General features: G+C 40.8%; 1 protein-coding gene across 2 annotated transcripts in view; it reads left to right on the top strand.

Moving 5' to 3' along the window:
• The first annotated feature begins 911 nt into the window (after positions 1–911).
• LOC124124878 overlaps positions 912–20625 on the top strand; it is an 87882-nt gene continuing 68168 nt past the window's right edge. The window contains exon 1 of one of the 2 annotated variants that reach the window (XM_046488167.2): positions 912–1596. In XM_046488167.2, the coding sequence (XP_046344123.1) occupies positions 1521–1596 (76 nt within the window). In that variant the 5' untranslated portion in view covers positions 912–1520. The remainder of the gene's footprint in view (positions 1597–20625) is intronic. The other variant, XM_046488166.2, reaches the window with a different exon arrangement.

Raw genomic sequence — 20625 nt, 5'->3', positions numbered from 1 at the left:
GCACCCATCAGGCCCAGAAATGAAACACTCATGTTCATGCTCATGTTAATAGCCCGAGCCCTTGCTGTTCGGTTTATTAAATTTCTCTTTCTACTCATCTTATCTGATAATCTTACTTGTTATGCTGCATCCTCGTTGACTTTTAAATAAAGAGTCTGCGCAACCTATTAGCAACCTTGAGCAGCTACTGTTCCGACGATAGCGATCTTTGTAACGACTTAGAAATCCAATACTTACATGGAACAGCAGAGCCCGGTGCATACGATCTGCAAATGTCATAATAACTTTCCATATTGATTCCATATTAATGAAAACATTTACACCTATAAACGCACACACACACAAACACACACACAACACACACACAACACACACTCAAACACGCGCACACAAACACATACACACACACACAACACACTCAAACACGCACACACAAACACAACACACGCACACACAAACAAACACACACACAAACACACACAACACACTCAAACACGCACACACAAACACAACACACGCACACTCAAACAAACACACACAACGCACACAAACACATACACACACAACTCACACTCAAACACACGCACACACTAACACACAGACACATACACACACAACACACACAAACACATGCACACACAAACACACACACAAACAAACACAAATACACACACAATCACATACACACACAAAAACACAAAAACAAACACAAAAACAAACACATACACACACATAACGTCAGAAATCATCAGTATGGGGATGAAATACGTCAGCTTAGCCAATTTCCTCAGCACGTCAACATAAATGCATAGATGAGCGTGGGCACCGTAAACACGTCCCATTGTCCTCCTCCTAACACCCCTCTAACTTTCATTTCTTTGACTAATGTCTTTCACCAGTGATATCTACATTTGATCCTGTGATATTTAGTTGTTGCCTCGTCTGGCCCGTCTCCTTCCAAGTAACACCTTTGCTCCTAGCAAATAAGTTTTCCCTGCATATTGATTCTTAACGACAAGGAAATCACTGACATTTCATTTGGGGCGTTTTCGATCGAATCCTACAGTCCATGCATCAGGAGGGTCATGTGATTCGCCGGGTCGGCCACAAACAGTGTAGGAGGGAAAGGCGTCAAATACCAGCTTCCAGCGGGCAAACAGGCCCATCGGCATCACGCGCGCGGACGTGAAAGTGAGCAATCGCGCGGACCTGGGAGGAAACAGCCGAGGACACCAAAACGAGCGGACGTGAGTGCAGACAAGTTTAAGTTGGAAGGAAGGCCCTATTTGAAACATGAATTGCTACAAGCCTCAATAACACAAACAGGACTACTTTGTACAAGTTTAAGACTGAGGATCCGCGCTTGGTTACTTGTCCAAAGTTCTGGATACATCCCCAGCACTCGAAAAGAAAGTGGTGTTCGTTTGTTGAAATTCATCGACAGTCAAAACACAATTGAGTTTATTTTTTTCTAAAAGAAGACCGTCATCGTTGCATATATTTTGCTCGTCTATTACACGATGACTCCCATGAATAGTTCAAGAATCGGTGCTTTCTTTGTTTGTGTGGCTCTAATAACAACACGAGGTTTTGCAGGTAAGTTACCTTAAATATTTAATAGAATTCTGGTGTCATATTACCTGTTTCAGCGTTATAGTCACGATAACAGCGTTCTCGATAACATAGAAGTTCAGTGTCGATTTCTGTTGATATAACATCTGTATGCACATAAGTACATTGCGTACTGCTTTCTCATTGGTAACAAAGCATTTTCATTACGATTTAGTTAACGGTATACATGTATATCATTAAATGAGTATATAGTTTAACATTTAGAAAAGGGATTGCGTACAGCCTAGTATCGAAAAAAATGGCTTTAGTGTTAACTGATTCAAACGTTTCCAGTAATGATGAAACGTTTAATTCACATACTTGTAGGGTCGTCTTCAAATAGACCGCCTTCGTGGTCTAGCGTAGAGTGTCCGCCAGGGGAGCGGAAGGTCGGGGGTTCGATCCCCGGCCGCGTCATTCCTGGCGCTCGGTATTGAGGGGCTTAAACAAGGACTGCTCGGCTCGGAGTCAGTATATTGTGTTGGAGTGGGGGTATTCATAAGAAACTGTGGCATGGAATCTTTTGGGGTTAGCATTATAAAATAGACATTTGTTCGGACTAATACAAGCAGCCACACACGCACACACACACATAAATACACAAACGTACATGCACGTCGCGATATAAGTGCAATAATCTTGAACGCGACGACATTTAACTCACCTTTCATATGAAATGGTTAGCCAAAGACTGTTCTACATGACTGAAAAACAGCGGTATCGATGTAAAATTATCATTATATTATTATTATATTATTATTCACTCCGTACACTATTCAGTACTTTGAAACATTGAGTTCTACGTTCTCTAAAGTAGTGTGTAATCCATTAATCGAAACGGTTTAGTGGACTGTTCGTATAGGATCGCTACTTTAAATTAGACCTTGTTCCTCTCATTGACAAGCATGGATCCTCATCCAGTTAACATTTTATATCTATCATATATTTTATTCTCGTGTCAACATTATATGTAAGGAGCCGGTTTATGTTTTCTGTGTAACGATTTCCGTATCACAAAATAGATCTATAGGTTTCATAGTCGATTTTCACTATATAAAAGCAACAGAACCCTTTCCATAATCGATATATCATTGATGGAAGTCGATGAGTTTATAGTTTTAAATTAGTTCAAGAGGTTCTTCTAAATAAGAGTACAAAGTTCTAACTAATACATGTCTTATACGATGAGAATCAGGTTTGACATGTTTCAATAATTGTTTAGTTATAAAATAGTGACTCATATACGATTATTTTAGCTTACATTTCCAGTTAAGTCACTATGAACTTATATTTTCAAGATTAGACTAATGCGCTTAAAAATTTGAATATCCTTGAGCTGAAGTTTCTCTGTTATAATGTGATTATCTTTCGGAAATACCAACCGAAGATAATGCAAGAGGAGTTTAATTTTGATCAGATAAAATAAAAGATGAATCAAATACCGGTTGACTTATTCCATGCTGAATAATGCATGTACGAAATGTCACGTGCAGCGACATCCAATGTTTCAGGAAATTAAATATTGGTTTTACTTTCTGACATTTCGCATAAAACCCAATTACATGGTGCTTAAGAAAGGAATAAACAGATTCATTCAGTCATCCGTCAATCCATGTTCACCTTTATCCATGCATTATGCAACCTTCAGGGGAACGTGGGTAGTACACTTAAACACTGCCAGCCTTTACTGTGTATGAATGTTAATACGCCTTATTGGCGGAGATAGTAGAACTGATCTATAGTTTTCCTACGGACAAATAATTAAATAAAGACTGAATGTAATTTCTTTTCGAGTCTGTAGGGAATAAAGTGTCAACTTGTTTAGGGCCTACATGGGTGGGACTGTGTATCCCTGTCCTGCTAAAGCTAAGATTATGTTTCTTCTTAAAGGTTCTGATCAAAAAGCCATTTTCAAGAATTAACCATGATCAAGTTGCTACCGTCATTTCATGGCAAAAGCATTATGAGACTTTTTCACCCGAAAAAATAAATTCCAACTTTTAACTTTACCTTTTTGTGGACTGTGTAGGCCGTTTGACAAGAGGTAATGGACAAAAACAATGTAAATTATACGATGGGCTTTATCCATTAGGCATAAAAAACCTAAATGGATATCTATTACTCGGATAGATATCCCATCTATGGTCGTGTGGTTTGCATTAGAAGCGGCGCATGGAAACCACGGTTATATAATTGCACATTATGTCTTTTCCACTGCTACCGATGTCTTCTGAACAAAGGTTTAAGATCAAGTGTATTATTTTTACCTATTTTACCATCTGCCAGTTTTGACAGTTTTGGGCGAAATTTTTTACCTCGATGTTATTGTTAAGATTCTATACGCTTTTCGACACGATATAACTGAATCAGAACCATTTATATGATTAATTTCTATACGTATATTGTATTATTGTTATCCGGCACAGACGGCCATTGAACGTAAGACGCCGCAGTTCCATCTGGATTTAACCATTCCTGGAACCAATTCCAGAGTCTGTATGATTATGGTACTTGGTATGTCAGCCCGTACCCGAACTAGAAGGGTTTATCAAAGTGGTAACACCTGCGATTTGGATCATGTCGGGCTTTCTTCCATTACAATTTGACTCGCTATGTTACGCGCAAGGCTGGGTAAGATCCAACTCACTCACGAGTTCTAGTTTCGTGATGAAGATAACATGTACAGCGTTACAGAACATCCTCGAGACAGAGGCGTGCAGAGTTGCGTCCCTTGGGAGCGCCAGGAAACTATGATCGTGGGTTCGAATCCCGGTTCGTCCCGATTATGTTTCTTGGTTTGTTAGCACCATACCCGTGCTCGTGGGTTTCACAAAATGTTAACCGTCGAAGACCTGCCTCACTTCGGGCTTTCCTCCCACATTAAGCTGACACGCCGTGATATAACTGGAATACTGATCAAAGCTGACCACCTGTTCCATTAAGTTGCCTCTTATAATAAATATAAACCGTCAATGCCAGAAAATAACCAGTCTCGATTATTCGCCGAAAAACAGATTCCATTGGCGTAAAAGGCAACATAGTGGGTGACTGGATCACTGAAAAAACGGAGTCCCCAGGGGGGTGAAGAAGTACAATGGACAGAAGGTGTGATTGATCATGCTTCAAATATACATGGACTCTTTCCTTTGGAATGAACGGATTATTTTCTAAATTCGTATATTTGGAATACAATAGTATATTTTAACGTCGTTCATATATGTTAATCGGAGAAAACATGCAACATTATCAGCGTCACAATAAATGTAATGTATTTTTGTATGTAATCTACTGTTACTATAACGTACCTGTTATTAGTACGTTAACATATATAGACTGGCTGTTTAACTCTTTAGTTTAATCTGAACGGTAAACGAAAGCGACAAAATCGTTTTAATAATAATACCGTCACAAACACACGCTAAGGCAAGTCAGTTGTTCGTCTGAAAAAAACTCGGGAACATGTGGTACAAGTCAAAATAGGGAATTGCATCGGGTCACTGATGCGGAAATGTCCTCCACATGTCTACCTATAAAACGTTTTGGAAGCCTTACTGAGGCCTTCTATGCTATAACCTTGATCAAACAGCTTCTTGGCAAGGATTGTATGACGCTGTTTGAAATCTTCGTAGCAAGAGCATGCTCGATTGTTCCTCAAAAGTTGTGAAATGTAGAGGGCTGGAGCTGCAGGAATATATATTGCTCGACATGGAGGGAAAGTTGACTATTTGAAAGTTGAAGTCACCTCTCTTGTCATACACTCCCGTGGAGAGTATTTTATTTGTCACTCTAAATCTTTATGCTTAGATCTAATTATGAAACGGATGAAGCGGTCTCACTGGTCTCGTTTATTTCCAGTTCGGGTGGGTAAATCAGTGGAAGGCTATTTGATAGTTATTGAACGATATCAGATAATCGATATACCTGAAGCTTTAGTTAAACCTTTTGGCCAAATGACCATGTTTTCGCTTTGCCATTTCGAGCAGAAATTCTTATTCAGATGCATAAAGAAACAGATCGGCAAGAAGAGGAGCGCAATTGGTGCCCATGGGGATGCCCACTTCTTGTCTAAATATCTTACCCGAAATCGTTGTAAGACATCGTTGTACGATTCCGACATTTGTGTACGAAGTACTATCAAATAGTGATGACGACAGGTGTTCGCGACAATATGAGCGTATCCTTCCCCGCGGTTTGCACCCGTCATAAACACACGCAAAGGCAAGTCACCTGACAACACACGATAACATAGGAATTGCATCGGATGACATCTTGGTAACCGATGCGTCAATTCTGGAAATGTCCTCAGCATGTCTATCCTAAAACTTTTTCAAAGCTTCATTAAGGCCTTGACTGCTGTGACCCCGATCAAACAACTTTTGAGTATAACGCTCTTTGAAATCTTGGTAGAAAGAGCATGTTCGATTGTACCCCACAAGTTGTGAAATGTAGACACCAAAGACTGGAGATGCAGGAATATAAGTCGACGTAAAGGGAACTTTCAAGTCGTCTCTATTGTCCTTCTTCCTTGTGCACCGTGTTGAGTGTTGAATGTTGACAATGGATGGAGACACGTGTAGACCATGTACATTCGTACATGCGCATGCGTAAGTAGAACGTTGACAACGGACAGAAACACACGTACATACCTTCATGCAGGTACAGGCACAAGTGGTGTTGACAGACTAGAATATTTACACATTTGTAAATCATTTATAAATTTAACCACAGCCAAAATATAGGTATTTATATATAAGCAAGAAGATTGCACAGTACAACTTGGTGTTCATTATTGTAAACAGCCTCACACAAAGCAACACTATCATAAAATGAATACCTCTATCCTTGTTTATCTCAGCCTCGTTCTACGTACATATCATGGTAAAGATGATTTGTTTATCCTCTCCAGTGTTGATCCATTACGCAACTGTGAGATTGTACTTTACTTTCAACGAATCCGCTGCCTTTTTCCAATATAAGTGTTTTATTTCATATTTGATTTCGTAGAACTGCTTCTTTTCACTGGCAAAACGATTGATGTTTTATGGATGGAAATATTGATTCAATTTATGGTTTCACAATTCATCTCTAAGGAACCAAAATGCTCTCCTCGTTCTATCAAAACACTCAGAAACATACGAAGCCAAGTCTCTTAAGTCATTAATGTTGTTACGAAGAAAGCCTGAGTACCTCAACGTTGTCGAATGAACCCGACTCTCGATGTCGACGTTGCTGTGTTATGTGTACAACTGACTAGATTCATCATGAGCAACGGAAACAGCTTTTCACACTGAATATCCTTGTTGAACATTTCACATAGATGTAGTTTTCCAACAATAACAGATCTGTGAAATGCACAAATCCTTTCATAAGAAGTGTTACTATTTTAGGATGGATTATTGATTGGGAAAGTGCTCAAACTTTGAGTATCAGTATGCTGTGAAGACGGTACATCCAGGATATCTTAAAATGGGGAAAATCCATATATAATTACTTACGTTTCTTAAGTGCAATGACATCAACACAAAATGATTTAAATGTACTTCAGAATTTCGTGAAAGGGTAATCAATAGGTAGCATCGTGCATGGGTGGTTTGTCTGCAGTACTTATACATGGTGTTAATACGTCATTGGTCCACTCTGCATTCCAAAAGGTCCAATATTGTAGTTGTGATGGTTAATTATGACGCTCAGTGTTAACATTGGGATCCACAAAGTTTCTCTCGACCCGCTGACTGAATGAGAAATAGGCTCAAGAAAGCTCTCTCTCTCTCTCTCTCTCTCTCTCTCTCTCTCTCTCTCTCTCTCTCTCTCTCTCTCTCTCTCTCGCTCTCTCTCTCTCTCACTCTCTCTCTCTCTCTCTCTCTCTCTCTCTTTCTCTCTCTCTCAACAACACAGACCAGTATTATCATATCATTATCATATCAACACTCACACATCAGATCACAGAACCCACTATACAACACAAAAGTGGAATTTCACACTGACACTCACACACAACAAATCGCAAACCGCACTGTGCCACACACAAAGAATACGACGGACCAGGCATAGCACCAATTCCTTTCTTGATCAAATTATTCTGATCCTGCTTGCTGTGAGTTACTTGTCTGACTGTCACGACAGTAGTCAGACAAATAGCTTGTGTATTAAATGATACGGCCCGTGGCTTCTTGTGCTTGATGGGATTTTACTCTAAAAGTCTCTAAATTCTCACTCCGGGGTTCTGTGGAAATCTTTCCCATCCTGTAATACAACCGACCAGCGTCAATGCCAGCCTTCACATTGTTCACACAAGTGTGCCTGCAATGCACCAATTTACTGAAGAAACCGACGAGGGAAACATATCAAACAGTTCCCTGGAGTGGAGAGATGCATTTCATTTAGGTGCCATTTGTGTCCAGAGATTACCGATTAAATGGTAGAGTCATGCCCTTTGTGGCTTCTGCTGTTGTTGAGACAGGACCGCGCTTGCATGATGTATTCTTTCACTCACGCCTGTAAGATAATGCGCGATAACCCGAGGCTGAAATAATCCCCGACCCCCACAACCATGAACACGGGATGCGGGAACCGTCCACATCTTTATTGATGTTCAGTTGGATAACTAATCGTCTCCCCAGGAAAGTGTTCTCGAACACACGAAGAGGTGAACACACGCCACACCTTCATAGGGTTCAATATTCATAATCCAGTATTTTTTTTACCATTTCCTGTAGACATGTCTCGTCGTTGCGAAATACCGATTTTATTGTATATCAATACAATATTCTTAGATGATCATTCACCCTCTGGTCGCAATCTACATCACTGCTCTATCTCGAAAGAGTGGATGCGTCTTTGAATCCAATACAAAAATAGCTCAGATTTGCAAGGATCATAACCGTTCCCGTGGGCTTCACCAGAATTGAACATCAGTTGACACGTCGTGAGCTGGTTGAAGTACCATTCGTGACCAACTCGTGTTATTCCGGGACAAGCCGAATAGCGACTCGTGTCCCTCTAATGGCCATTTTTGCGACTGGGTTCCGTCTTAGCGCAAACGGGCATACCTAAAACAATTGTCAACTCGTCGCGTAATGGTTCACATGTATTTCCCCATATATTATATATATTTCAGATTAAACTTTATACAGTATGATTGAACACATTTAACTGTGTCTTGGGTATATTTTTAGATGCAAGACATATGTGTAATCAAACATTATATCTGAGGGATTCTTTGACGAATAACTTGAAATCATACGCGCATTCTGATTGGTTTGTCGTATTTTCGCACGTAACATTCATCAATAAGGGCACGAGTCATCTTGCAGGTTACGGAAAGGGGCGAGTGGTGACGAATGGTTGAAGTACCTGTGCTATTAAAGGGGCATAAACCCACACACGTTAACCCGCCGAGCAATGAGGACATTCACCAACTAGTTTTTGCTAACCTTTTTTTTGGAGATTGTATTCTTTAGTAACACATACATTAGCGAAACGAATCTTAAATAGTACTTATTATGGCTTTTTCACTCATTTCTTTGTCTTTCAATGTGTGATAGGAGTATTTCTGTTGGAATGACGTAGACGTTAAACAGCATGCGGTACTCCCAGGCTAATTTAGGGTATAAATAACCGAGTATAACCACAACCCCACTTACCCCATGTCGAGGCCAAAACCAGAAAATCCAGCTTTACATTCCTCCCTGTGCAGAAGGGAAATGGTTCGCGTTGATCATGATGGAGTATATATGCATTTACGGACACAATCTCCAATATATTATCCGAACTTTTATGGTGCAGAACGTTTATCCGGGCAAATACCCTGAAAAAACTATCTACTACTTCGCTGATAAGTGTAACATGCGTTCATTCCACATGTCATGATTCCTCAAATTGCCCCTTTAAGAAATAGGGCATTTCGAATTTAAGGATCAATAAAAAAAACATGTAAAATCCTTTAACGTCAATTATGCTTTCAGTGTCAGTGCGGGCTATTGATAAATGCCTGCGCTGAGCAATAAACATTACTTAAGCGTCGACATTTTTTATACCCCTCCCAAACAACTGATCGTCGTTCGTTGTCACATCTATTTTCTAATTCTAGACAATATTAAACGTGGTGTTTCGATATCATGCTCTCATTTACAAATCACTGCACAGTTTATTTCAGTTATAGAATTTTGACAGTAAGGGCAGTTCCTCCGGGAACATATTATCAACATGCATCAATGCTATTACGACATTCCGTTTGTTCTCTTGTTTGCCTAAGTTGGTGGCGGAGTAACAGCTGTTCTCCCTCCCTGTAAAACACCTGCTGTCAATAACGGTTATAATAGCGCACACAAAGCCTTTACCAGGTTATTGAGCGCTATAACCTGTCAGTAATAATAACATTATTTTCAAGTCGTTGGTGCGATGAGCAGGATAAAGAATTTTGTATGACAAATTTGAATATTCCCCTTGGATTTTTTAGTCTGCAGTGTCAACTTTGTGGTATTCATGCTATGACATGATGATTGATTCACTACTTTGTTAGCTAAGTTACATGTTGGACGGTCTTTTCTATGTGTGAATGTGCCAAGTCATGTTTATGATGCTGAACACAAAAAGTTTTTTTTACAATGGTTTTCATTTTGCTATATTGTGCTTTATAGATTTATTTTGTGTCATTTGTTTTATAGACAAAAGAAATCGCCAGGATTGTTGATGAGTGTGGACATTCTAGTGAAGCCTGACACACAGCATTGCTTTTACAATGACATTTTCCCGTGATCCTAATTATCTTAAAATGAAAGGCTCCATTATTCTGATATCGGGATAGTGTCATTATAATGTTTCAGATTTGAACTATAAAGCTTGAAGTCATCACTGCCCCACACAAGTAATCCCAATGGAGCCGTGTTTCATGCTCTGGTCGCAACACATATATATCTCCTTTAATAAACGTCAGCGAGTCGCTTCAAACACTAGCCCAGCCACATCAAAGGGATGAACACCAAAAATGGCGTAGCGCATGGTACCAATGTTTGGATCGAACATGGATGACTGCCTCTTTGGTGTTGTGGGTAGAGCGTCTGCTCGGGTAGAGGTCGGTGGTTCGGTCCCGCGTCATACCATAGATGGCATTTGTTGTTGCCTGGCGTTCGACAATGAAGGGATAAAACAACGACTGGCTCTGAGTCCGTACATTGTGTGGCGTATTCATGTTAAAGTAAGGTATGGTATTTCAGTGGGCTAGAAGACAAGCACAAGCAGTCTCACATATGTATACTAGCGGAAAAAGTGCCTAAACTGTGCCTAAAATAAAGTGGTGTAAATGTTATGTTATTGAAAATAGCAACATAATATTTGATCACTCTCTGGTCAATGTTTTATCATAACAAGTCCATTGAGAAATCCCATATCTGATAACAGGAGACAGAGCTCCACGCCCTAAAAGAGGGGTGGTGTAACAACTCTATTAACAATGGCAATATCGGGTGTGACCACCATTTGTGTTGATATAACGTCGACGTATTGAAGACACTAGATGACTGAAAACAAACGGGGATGTTGTTCACAATGTGAACCAAAGAATGACCAGACTGAGATTGCGCTCCCGGCTGGTTCTGGTCCTGTCGTAGTCGTCGTTCTATGTCAACCTAGACATGTTCTTTGAGAGAAAGGCCTGGAGAAGCAGCCGGCCATGGCAGTACAACAATGTTATGCTGCCTCAAAAAGTCTGTTACACATGCACAACGTGTGGGCGAGCATTAGCATGCTGCAACGTTAAGTTATGTCACTGCATTTGCACAAAGCGTAGAACATGATATCGAACGATGTCGTCCCGATAACGTACGCCTTTCAAATAGTCATAAACAATGACAGGTTGTGTTCTCCTATGTGTTGTGATGCCACCCCATACCATTACACTTCGACCCCTAAAACTGACGACGTTGAGCAACGCACACATCGCTTAAACGTTCTCCTGGACGCGTGTAGTCCCTTGCCAAATTAGGCGCACGCTGGACTGCGGGGACGGATGTTGTGCTCCCTCAACCGGTTGCGTGCGGTTCTGCCACTAATTGGTCACAACCCAGGAATTGTCCGAGCTGTTAATGTGGCAGCTGTGTATCGATTCCGTAGATGCACCAACCGAATATCGTTGTCTTGTTGACGTCACATGTGGACGACCGACCGGCAGTAAGTCATGATTGTTGCCCTGCTTAAGTAACGTCTCCAAAAAGATATTGTTGACTTTCGATGAACATTAAAATGTCTGGCAGCTTTGTTTTGCGCCATTCCTGCTTGCAGCATACCCGCGGCGCGAAGACGTTGACTTTTAGCAATCTGTGGCATCGCGTAAGCCTTTTTTTACGGTTAAACAAAAGTGTTTTATTAGCACCTGATCCAAACATCCAATTTATGACTCGGGACTTTAATGTCGAGGCGATGTCTTCATATATACGTTATGAAAGATGCATTATTAAATTTCAGAATTTTTTTTATTTTATTGAAATTTATATGAAGCACGGCTAAATGTTCCCGTTAGTATACATAAGTGAGATTATCTTAAATGCGACGTTAAACCATATTTCACCTCACGTTCATTTCATTTGAACTCACTCAAGAAATATAATACGAAAAATAAGAAAACATTGATCATGTCAGATATAATAACAAGTTACGTGAAAATTCTAGGACACTGATATAATACTGTTTGACGTGATATAAATGGTCTCCAACTATTTTATGAACTGAATTAGGAAAGAAAATAATCGCCTACAGCAATATTCAAGCAACTGCTGGCGAACACCAAGAGTGAGAGTAACAAGGTATTTTCATAGAGGGAATCGAACCCGACTCTACAGCCGGACCAGCCAAGGCTTTATAACATTGATAAATTTCTAAAGCGCATCTTAGAGCATCTTAGCGCATCTTAGCGCATCCAGACAGTCCCTGATCAAAGGTGGTTAGTCTTGAGCTCTTTTGGAGGCTCTGCTGACATTCTTGAATCTGACATTCACTGGACGCTCATTTCATACAGCAGCGTAAGCTCTGCTAAAGGTTCTGGTTCCATGGTTGGTGTCCTGGCTGGTGGCAGCGCCATCTGTTGGTGGCAAGGGGCGGTCGGGTAGCCTAGTGGTTAAAGCGTTCGCTCGTCACGCCGAAGACACGGGTTCGAATCCCGACATGGGTACAATGTGTGAAGCCCATTTCTGGTGTCCCCCGCCGTGATATTGCTGGAATATTGCTAAAGGCGGCGTAAAACCAAACTCACTCACTCACTGGTGTTGGCAAGCCAACCGTAATGCCCGTTCAGGTTGGTAAAACCTTATAAGTTCTTGTAGGTACACTGGAGCCAGACCATGAAGTGATTTGAAGACAAATACCAGCAGTCTAACATGCCACTCTGTCTCCCTGGTAGCCAGTGCAGGTCTTGGAGAACCGGTGGTTTTTTTCCACTGCAATGTTAACGCACTATTTGTCAATGAAGGAATCTGAATGGAGCATTATTAAGTGCATTGTTTGCTTTCGGTCAGTGTAAGCTATGTTCCTGATGGCGTATCTATCCATGTTCGTTAATTTGCTCTATTGCTGTATTTGCCTTCATAAAAGTTTAACTCGCTTTCTCCTCATGTGTATTTACTTGATGTATATTCTCTTCTTGAAGTAAAGTTTGCTTAGATAATAAGCGTAATCAGGTAACAGAGCTCCGTGGCAAAACGTTGTAAAGTGATTTTGAGAATATTTCAAACGATCTATACAGTCGTACAAGAATAACCTACAATAAACAATCTGACCTCTTCACTGGGTTGAAGATTGTCAGTGCAGGCTTGGGAAACAATCCATATTTGTGCAGGAGTCTTATTGGCCTTCATGTCATCTCTATAAAGATTAGCACCAACTGCCTCTACTTAAGACTGACAATAACGTGAAATGACTGGCTGGTGTTAATCTAGAGTTGGCGCTGTAGTTAACACTTGGGAGTACAATGTGCGCCCACACACACAAGCACACAAGCACACAAGCACACACGCACGCACACAATCATATATACTTGCCCGTGAAGCGATCACCCTTTCAGTAAACATACAGCTGTATTACACGTTGTTTAATACCAATTCTCTAACAAATCTGGAAAACTCCCAACATCCCTGTGATTATTCAACGACATGCGTGTAAAGGTGATTGATGACCCCAGCAACCCTGTTGCTAGGCTGACGTCACATGGCATTGTTTCGCCGGTGGATCATCCCACAAAATTTCACAAATGACGTTATAGAGTATTCTGACGTGTGGCTGACGTCACATGGCATTGTTTCGCCGGTGGATCTTCCCTCAAAATTTCACAAATTACGTTATAGAGTATTCTGACACGTGTGTATATTTTTGTAGTGCAGGGCGCCGTTCCACGTCCATGTCATAGTATGGAAGTTACGGTCACCTTAGCGAAACGAGATCTTTGTATGGTATTAATGTTATACTCAACTGTCAACGTTTTTGAAGTATCATTCTGGATTATGCTGTGGATCACGTCGATCTCTCTGCTTCATACATTTATACCCAATTGAACCATGACATTCGGCGTGACGAGCGAACGCTTTAACCACAAGGCTACCCTACGCCCTCGGTTAGTTGCAGAGATGCACAGACAATGTCATCACGTGGCGTTAAGTCTACATCATACATGCCATATGTTGTCATTTTCTTAAATACATTTCTGCAATGTAGACACATTTACTCTTCAGAAATATTTTCAGGAAAAGCTGGGATTTTCCCGCAGATGCTTCAGACACTGTAATACGTCCAGAAAGTGTGTTTGGATCCCTATTCCAGGTTTCAGTTGACATTTTATAAACATGTATTTCGACCTGAATCGGAGAAACTTATTTTATTCGAGTTAATGGTCAAACCTGGACAAATGTTAGGTGTAGTCCATAAAATTTAATTCTTTTCAACTCTGTTCAATATAGATTTGATCATTTTAATGTATTGACGGCGGTTCATAGATGTATTTTAGCGTCAAATTATGAAAAAGAAACCGTCTCCTGAACCGCGTGGTTGCCTTATCACCGCAAGGCTTATATATCGAATATGTATGGAGCATTAGTAGGTGTAGGCAGTAAGGGAGGGATTTAATGACTTGCAATTATGAGTATTCACCGCGTGTTTATCTAACCATTTTATTGAAACAGTACTGCCATAATATTAATCACTGGTTCGCTTGGTCCAAACGCGATTATTTACAGACCCCGTGTTAAACAACAAACAAACAAACAACAACAAAAACAAATCTGACTGAATAGTATTTGAACATCGATGGAGTCGCCCATTATTTCTGAAAAGGGATAAAAACATTCGTATTGTAGAAATTGTGACTTGACTGATTGCATGTCATCGTATCCCAATTACGTGGATCGATGTTAACGATGTCAATCACTGGATTGTCTGGCCCAGACTCGATTATATTATTTACAGGTCGCCGTCACATAGCTTGGCTATTGATGAGTGCGGCATTAAACAACCAACGCTGGGAACCAGGCCAGGCCACAAGGGGCCATGGGGTGTGGCGACAGTAATCACATTTCCTCATATCATGGTCTACTTCCGCGTCATGCAGAGACGCCATTACCACACGGAAGATAGTGCAGCCAGTGAATGCTTCGATCTGCGATGATTGCTGGGACAAGGGATGAACAATGTAACGCCGTATAATGTTATTTAAGGGTTTAGGCAGGGGCCTTTTGAAACGTATGTATGTTGCTTAATCCGATCATTCAGCACACTGGCCGTAAGCTTATTAAACGCAGACGTTTGTAACTGTAATCCCTTTTGGAGTGTTTGATTGCATATGGGTTGGCAGATTGGGACGTATTTTTCATCTTGGAGAAAATGGAGTCCTTTAAAGCTTTCGAACTTTCTCTAATCAACGCGAAAGGATTATATTTTCTTTGGGGGGGGGGGCGTCCCTACGTCCGGTAATACCTGGTGTTTCGTGATTAATTATTAACGATAATCATCCATCAAGTAGTGTTACACGATTTTTTAACTAAGCGTTTCCTTAAAAAAAATCGGCGTTGAATTAATTTTGTTTTTCTCTGCCATGGAGTGTATGTCATATGTGGTCAACTGTCTATTGTCTACTGTCTACTATGTACTACGTGTTATATATACACCTTTTGGAGGATATACGCTATGTAGGTTTGATCAACCGATCCTTCTTGAGTTCGCTGAGTTTTTAGAAGATCATAGAGCGGACACGTTTGTCAAAGCGTACTTGGTTGCTCAATCAAGATACATATAGAGGATATACGAGACCGTTCATGGATGATTAGCCCATCCTTTTTCATGGTATTTATACGATCAATAAAGCAGACGCTACGTTTTCATGAAAGAATTAATTATTTCATACACATATAGGGTTTGTAGAGTTTCTCACTTGAAACGGAATCATTGATTGGAAATATGATAGCGCGCTATATTTTCAAGGAGGGAAACTAGCATTGAGTGAAAATCAAGGCAGGATCTATTTATAACTCAATGTTAGTTCCAATAACGCACATATTGCAAGCTATAGACTGGCGAAGTTACATACGTTGACACTGTGATCAGTATAGTGTTGTACCAGTAGACGGCGTCTGTGAAGTAACGAATACACTAACTATGTGATAATTACTGCTGACAAACAGCTACTACTGTTACTACTACTACTGTTACTACTACTACTACTACTACTACTACTACTACTACTACTACTACTACTACTACTACTGGGGGCACGGGTGGCCCAGTCGTCTAAGGCGCCGCGATTCGCTGGTCAGAGTTCCGTCCCTTGGGCACGCCAGAAATCTATGATTGTGGGTTCGAATCCCGTTTCGCCCCGATTATGTTTCTAGGTTTGTCAGCACCATACCCGTGCTCGTGGGTTTCACCGAAGTGGTAAACGTCTGAGACCTGCATCACCTTGGGCTTTCCTCCCACATTAAGCTGACACGCCATGATATAACTGGAATACTGTTAAAAGCGGCGTTAAACCCAACTCACTCACTCACTACTACTACTACTTCTGCCGCTGCTGCCGCTGAGTGGTGCTATAATATCTACAACCACCACAGGGGGTACGGGTGGCCTAGTCGTTTAAGACGCTGCATTCCTGAGGAAACATATGATCGTGAGTTGAAACCTGTTTTTGACCTGATTTTGTTTTGAGGTTCGTCGGCAATGTGACCGTGCTCGTGGGTTTCACCAAAGTGGTAAACGTCTAATAGCTGCATCACTTCGGGCTTTCGTTTTTCTTTTCAAGCTCACACGCCGTGATATACTGGAATTTAAGTAATGTTCAAAGCGGCGTTGAACCACCCACACTCTACTACTGCAACTACTACTGCTTCTATTACTGCGACTCCATCAACACAACCTCCATTGCCTCTACTACAAACACTGCAACTAACACTGACGCTACACTACTCCAACTACCACGAAACTACACCAGATGTACTACCGACGACTGACTACACTTCTGCATCATTTCACTACTCCAAAGATCACTTTACTACTGCGACTACCACTTCACTAATCCAAAGATCACTTCACTATTCTAACGATCACATCATTTCGCCAACGCTCATGTCGCTACACCAACTACTGCAACTACCACGTCATTTCTCCAACGATAAATTCACTACTCCAACATTCACTTCACTTCTCCAAAGATCACTTCACTTTCCAACGATCACTTCATCTCGCCAACGATCATGTCACTACGCCAACTACTGCAACTACCACGTCATTTCTCCAACGATAAATCCACTACTCCAAAGATCATTTCACTTCGCCAACGATCATTTCACTTCGCCAACGATCACTTCATTTCGCCAACGATCACTTCACTACACGACCTATCACTAAACTACTGCAACTACCACGTCACTTTTCAAACGATAAACTCACTACTCTAAGGATCACTTCACTTCTCTAACGATAAATCCATTCTCCAAAGATATCTTTACTTTTTAAAGGATAAACTCACTACGCAAGAGATCACGTCACTTCTCCAACGATGAATTCACTACCCCAAAGCTCACTTCACTGCTCTAACGATCACTTCATTTCCCCAACGATCACTTCACTACACGAACTATCACTAAACTACTGCAACTACCACGTCACTTCTCCAACGATCACTTCACTTCTCCAACGATAAATTCACTACTCCAACATTCACTTCACTTCTCCAAAAATCACTTCACTTTCCAACGATCACTTCATTTCGCCAACGACCATGTCACTACGCCAACTACTGCAAATACCACGTCATTTCTCCAACGATAAATTCACTACTCCAAAGATCATTTCACTTCGCCAACGATCATTTCACTTCGCCAACGATCACTTCATTTCGCCAACGATCACTTCACTTCTCTAACGATAAACCCACTACTCCAACGATCACTTCACTTCTCCAACGATAAACCCACTACTCCAACGATCACTTCACTCCTCCAACGATCACTTCACTTCTCCAACGATAAACCCACTACTCCAACGATCACTTCACTTCTCCAACGATCACTTCACTTCTCCAACGATAAACCCACTACTCCAACGATCACTTCACTTCTCCAACGACCACTTCACGACTCCAAGCATCACTCCACTACTATCACTGACACCATCTGTCAGACTAACAATACGCTCTGTTACAAATGAATTGATGCTTATGTCACATTCGCGCGAACGATTAAGGCATTATGAAATGGACACAAAAACACTTTAGCCAAAATTCTTTCTCGCTCTCTAATTCATGGGATTATGTCAGGCTAAATCCCGATTCAACTGAATGTATCTTTTTACCCTGTGCGCGGTGAAACAGCAGTCCCATTGATTGGAAAGATATTCCCGAAAATTGCCTGGCTCACCTGCAATCAACACACAGTTCATGTACAGCTTAAAGCGTCACGCTGAAATCTGTTTAAATCTCTAGAATCGGTTTCAGCTGCCAATTATGTTTCTCACTGGAAGGAATCTTCGACAGAAGGGTCCCCGTGCTTCTTTGATTAAGGAAAACATTTTTAACGTTAACGAGAAAGAGTCAGATATCCGAAATCAATCTCCTCTTGGAACTGTTTTGTGAAATCGACAGTTTAGAACAATCATAGGGCAAACGATAGTCTTATGTGTCAGTCTGGAATCAATGGGAAGTTGGAAGTTTGGACGAGTAACGGTCCCGTACATGGCGTTGATCGTGTAAGCACTATTGACTAAGTTGGTCTTGCTGTAAGAAGAGTTCATTAGACAGAAATTACTGTTGTAATACTTTACTACCCCAATAGGGGACGGTTGAAATGTCGTCATCGATTGTCCCCCTTTGATGCGACCGTCAGGTGGTGCCGTTATATATCATTAAAATCTTTTACTGGCCCTGGCCTAGCATTATGCGTACTCAATGGTCAAATGCACAATCTATATGCAGTTGCGGTTGGAACACCATTTCGTAATAAAAAGGTTCATTAATGATCCTTAAAATAGTATCGGTAAACAGTTTATTTTGTAAGGAGAGTTCATCATTAGGTAGAAACTCCGCCCAGAACGACTACGTTGAAACATGCGCCTGGCCACCGGAAGTTGGAGTTTTATTGTTGTTGACAGTAAAAAGAGCATAACAGACGTGTTTAGAACTTGTGTTCGTTTTAGATGCTTTCACAAGATTCGAGAATTCACAACGCAGAACAGGCACGTGCTATTCTTAAACAACACCAATGAGACACAATAAAAGAATCTAGCCCAGATAATTGTCATACAGACAAAATGTGAACGTTATGCTATGTTGATGTTACTAAATTTGTTTACTCTTGTTGTTTACTCTTGTTGTTCACTGAATTCAATCCGCCTAACACATTTTGTGATACATCTTGGAACCGCCAAACGTTGTTTGGCAACGTTTTTGAAATTCAGTGCTTGAATGTGCCTACCGGTAGGTGCGTGAAAGAACTACTTCTAAATAAATAGTTCATTAAACGGTGATACGGCAATCAGCAAAATCATCGTCTAAATTGGAGTCACTTACTTTTCTTTTAAACAACTTCTGTGAGTGGCGGTTTTACTGGTAGAACAAGACGTGCTTACACTTTAAACGCCTTCGTAACGATATGGCTGACATATTGCCGATGTGACGTTAAGTTTTAACTAACCCACTTTTCACGCCTTCGTCACGATATGGCTGACATATTGGCGATGTGACGATAAGTTTTAACTCACTCACTTTTCACGACTTCGTAACGATATGGCTGACATATTGCCGATGTGACGTTAAGATTTAACTAACCCACTTTTCACGACTTCGTAACGATATGGCTGACATATTGCCGATGTGACGTTAAGTTTTAACTCACCCACTTTTCACACCTTCGTCACGAAATGGCTGACATATTGCCGATGTGACGTTAAGTTTTAACTTACCCACTTTTCACGCCTTCGTCACGATATGGCAGACATATTGCCGATGTGACGTTAAGTTTTAACTCAACCACTTTTCACGTTAAGATTTAACTCACCCACTTGTCACTCCTTCGTCACAATATGGCTGACATATTGCCGATGTGACGTTAAGATTTAACTCACCCACTTTTCACGCCTTCGTCACGATATGTCTGACATATTGCCGATGTGACGTTAAGATTTAACTCACCCACTTTTCACGCCTTCGTGACAGTATGGCTGACATATTGCCGATGTGACGTTAAGTGCGAAACCGTTAATTCTCTTGCTTTGATGTTTTGAATTTGATTTGTTACCCGTGACGGACCAGACATGATTTAATATTCTACAAACGACATAGTGGAATTAATATAGCATTAATGTGTCCCTGTAATCGTGTATGATCCACTTGTATTTACATGTTCATGTTATATTCACGACTTATCTATAGCTTTGACATCACCTAACAAAAAGGTTGCAAAGGGCTTAAGTCATGTGATATCTTGCGACTGGATTGTGAACTTGAACCTCTCTACTTGTTCAAATCATTTGTCCTGGTCCAACTGATGT

This window comes from Haliotis rufescens, unplaced genomic scaffold (genome assembly GCF_023055435.1).
Source record: "Haliotis rufescens isolate VD_foot unplaced genomic scaffold, xgHalRufe1.0.p SCAF_6, whole genome shotgun sequence".
Lineage (NCBI taxonomy): Eukaryota > Metazoa > Mollusca > Gastropoda > Lepetellida > Haliotidae > Haliotis > Haliotis rufescens.
This window is presented reverse-complemented; position numbering and strand designations above follow the sequence as displayed.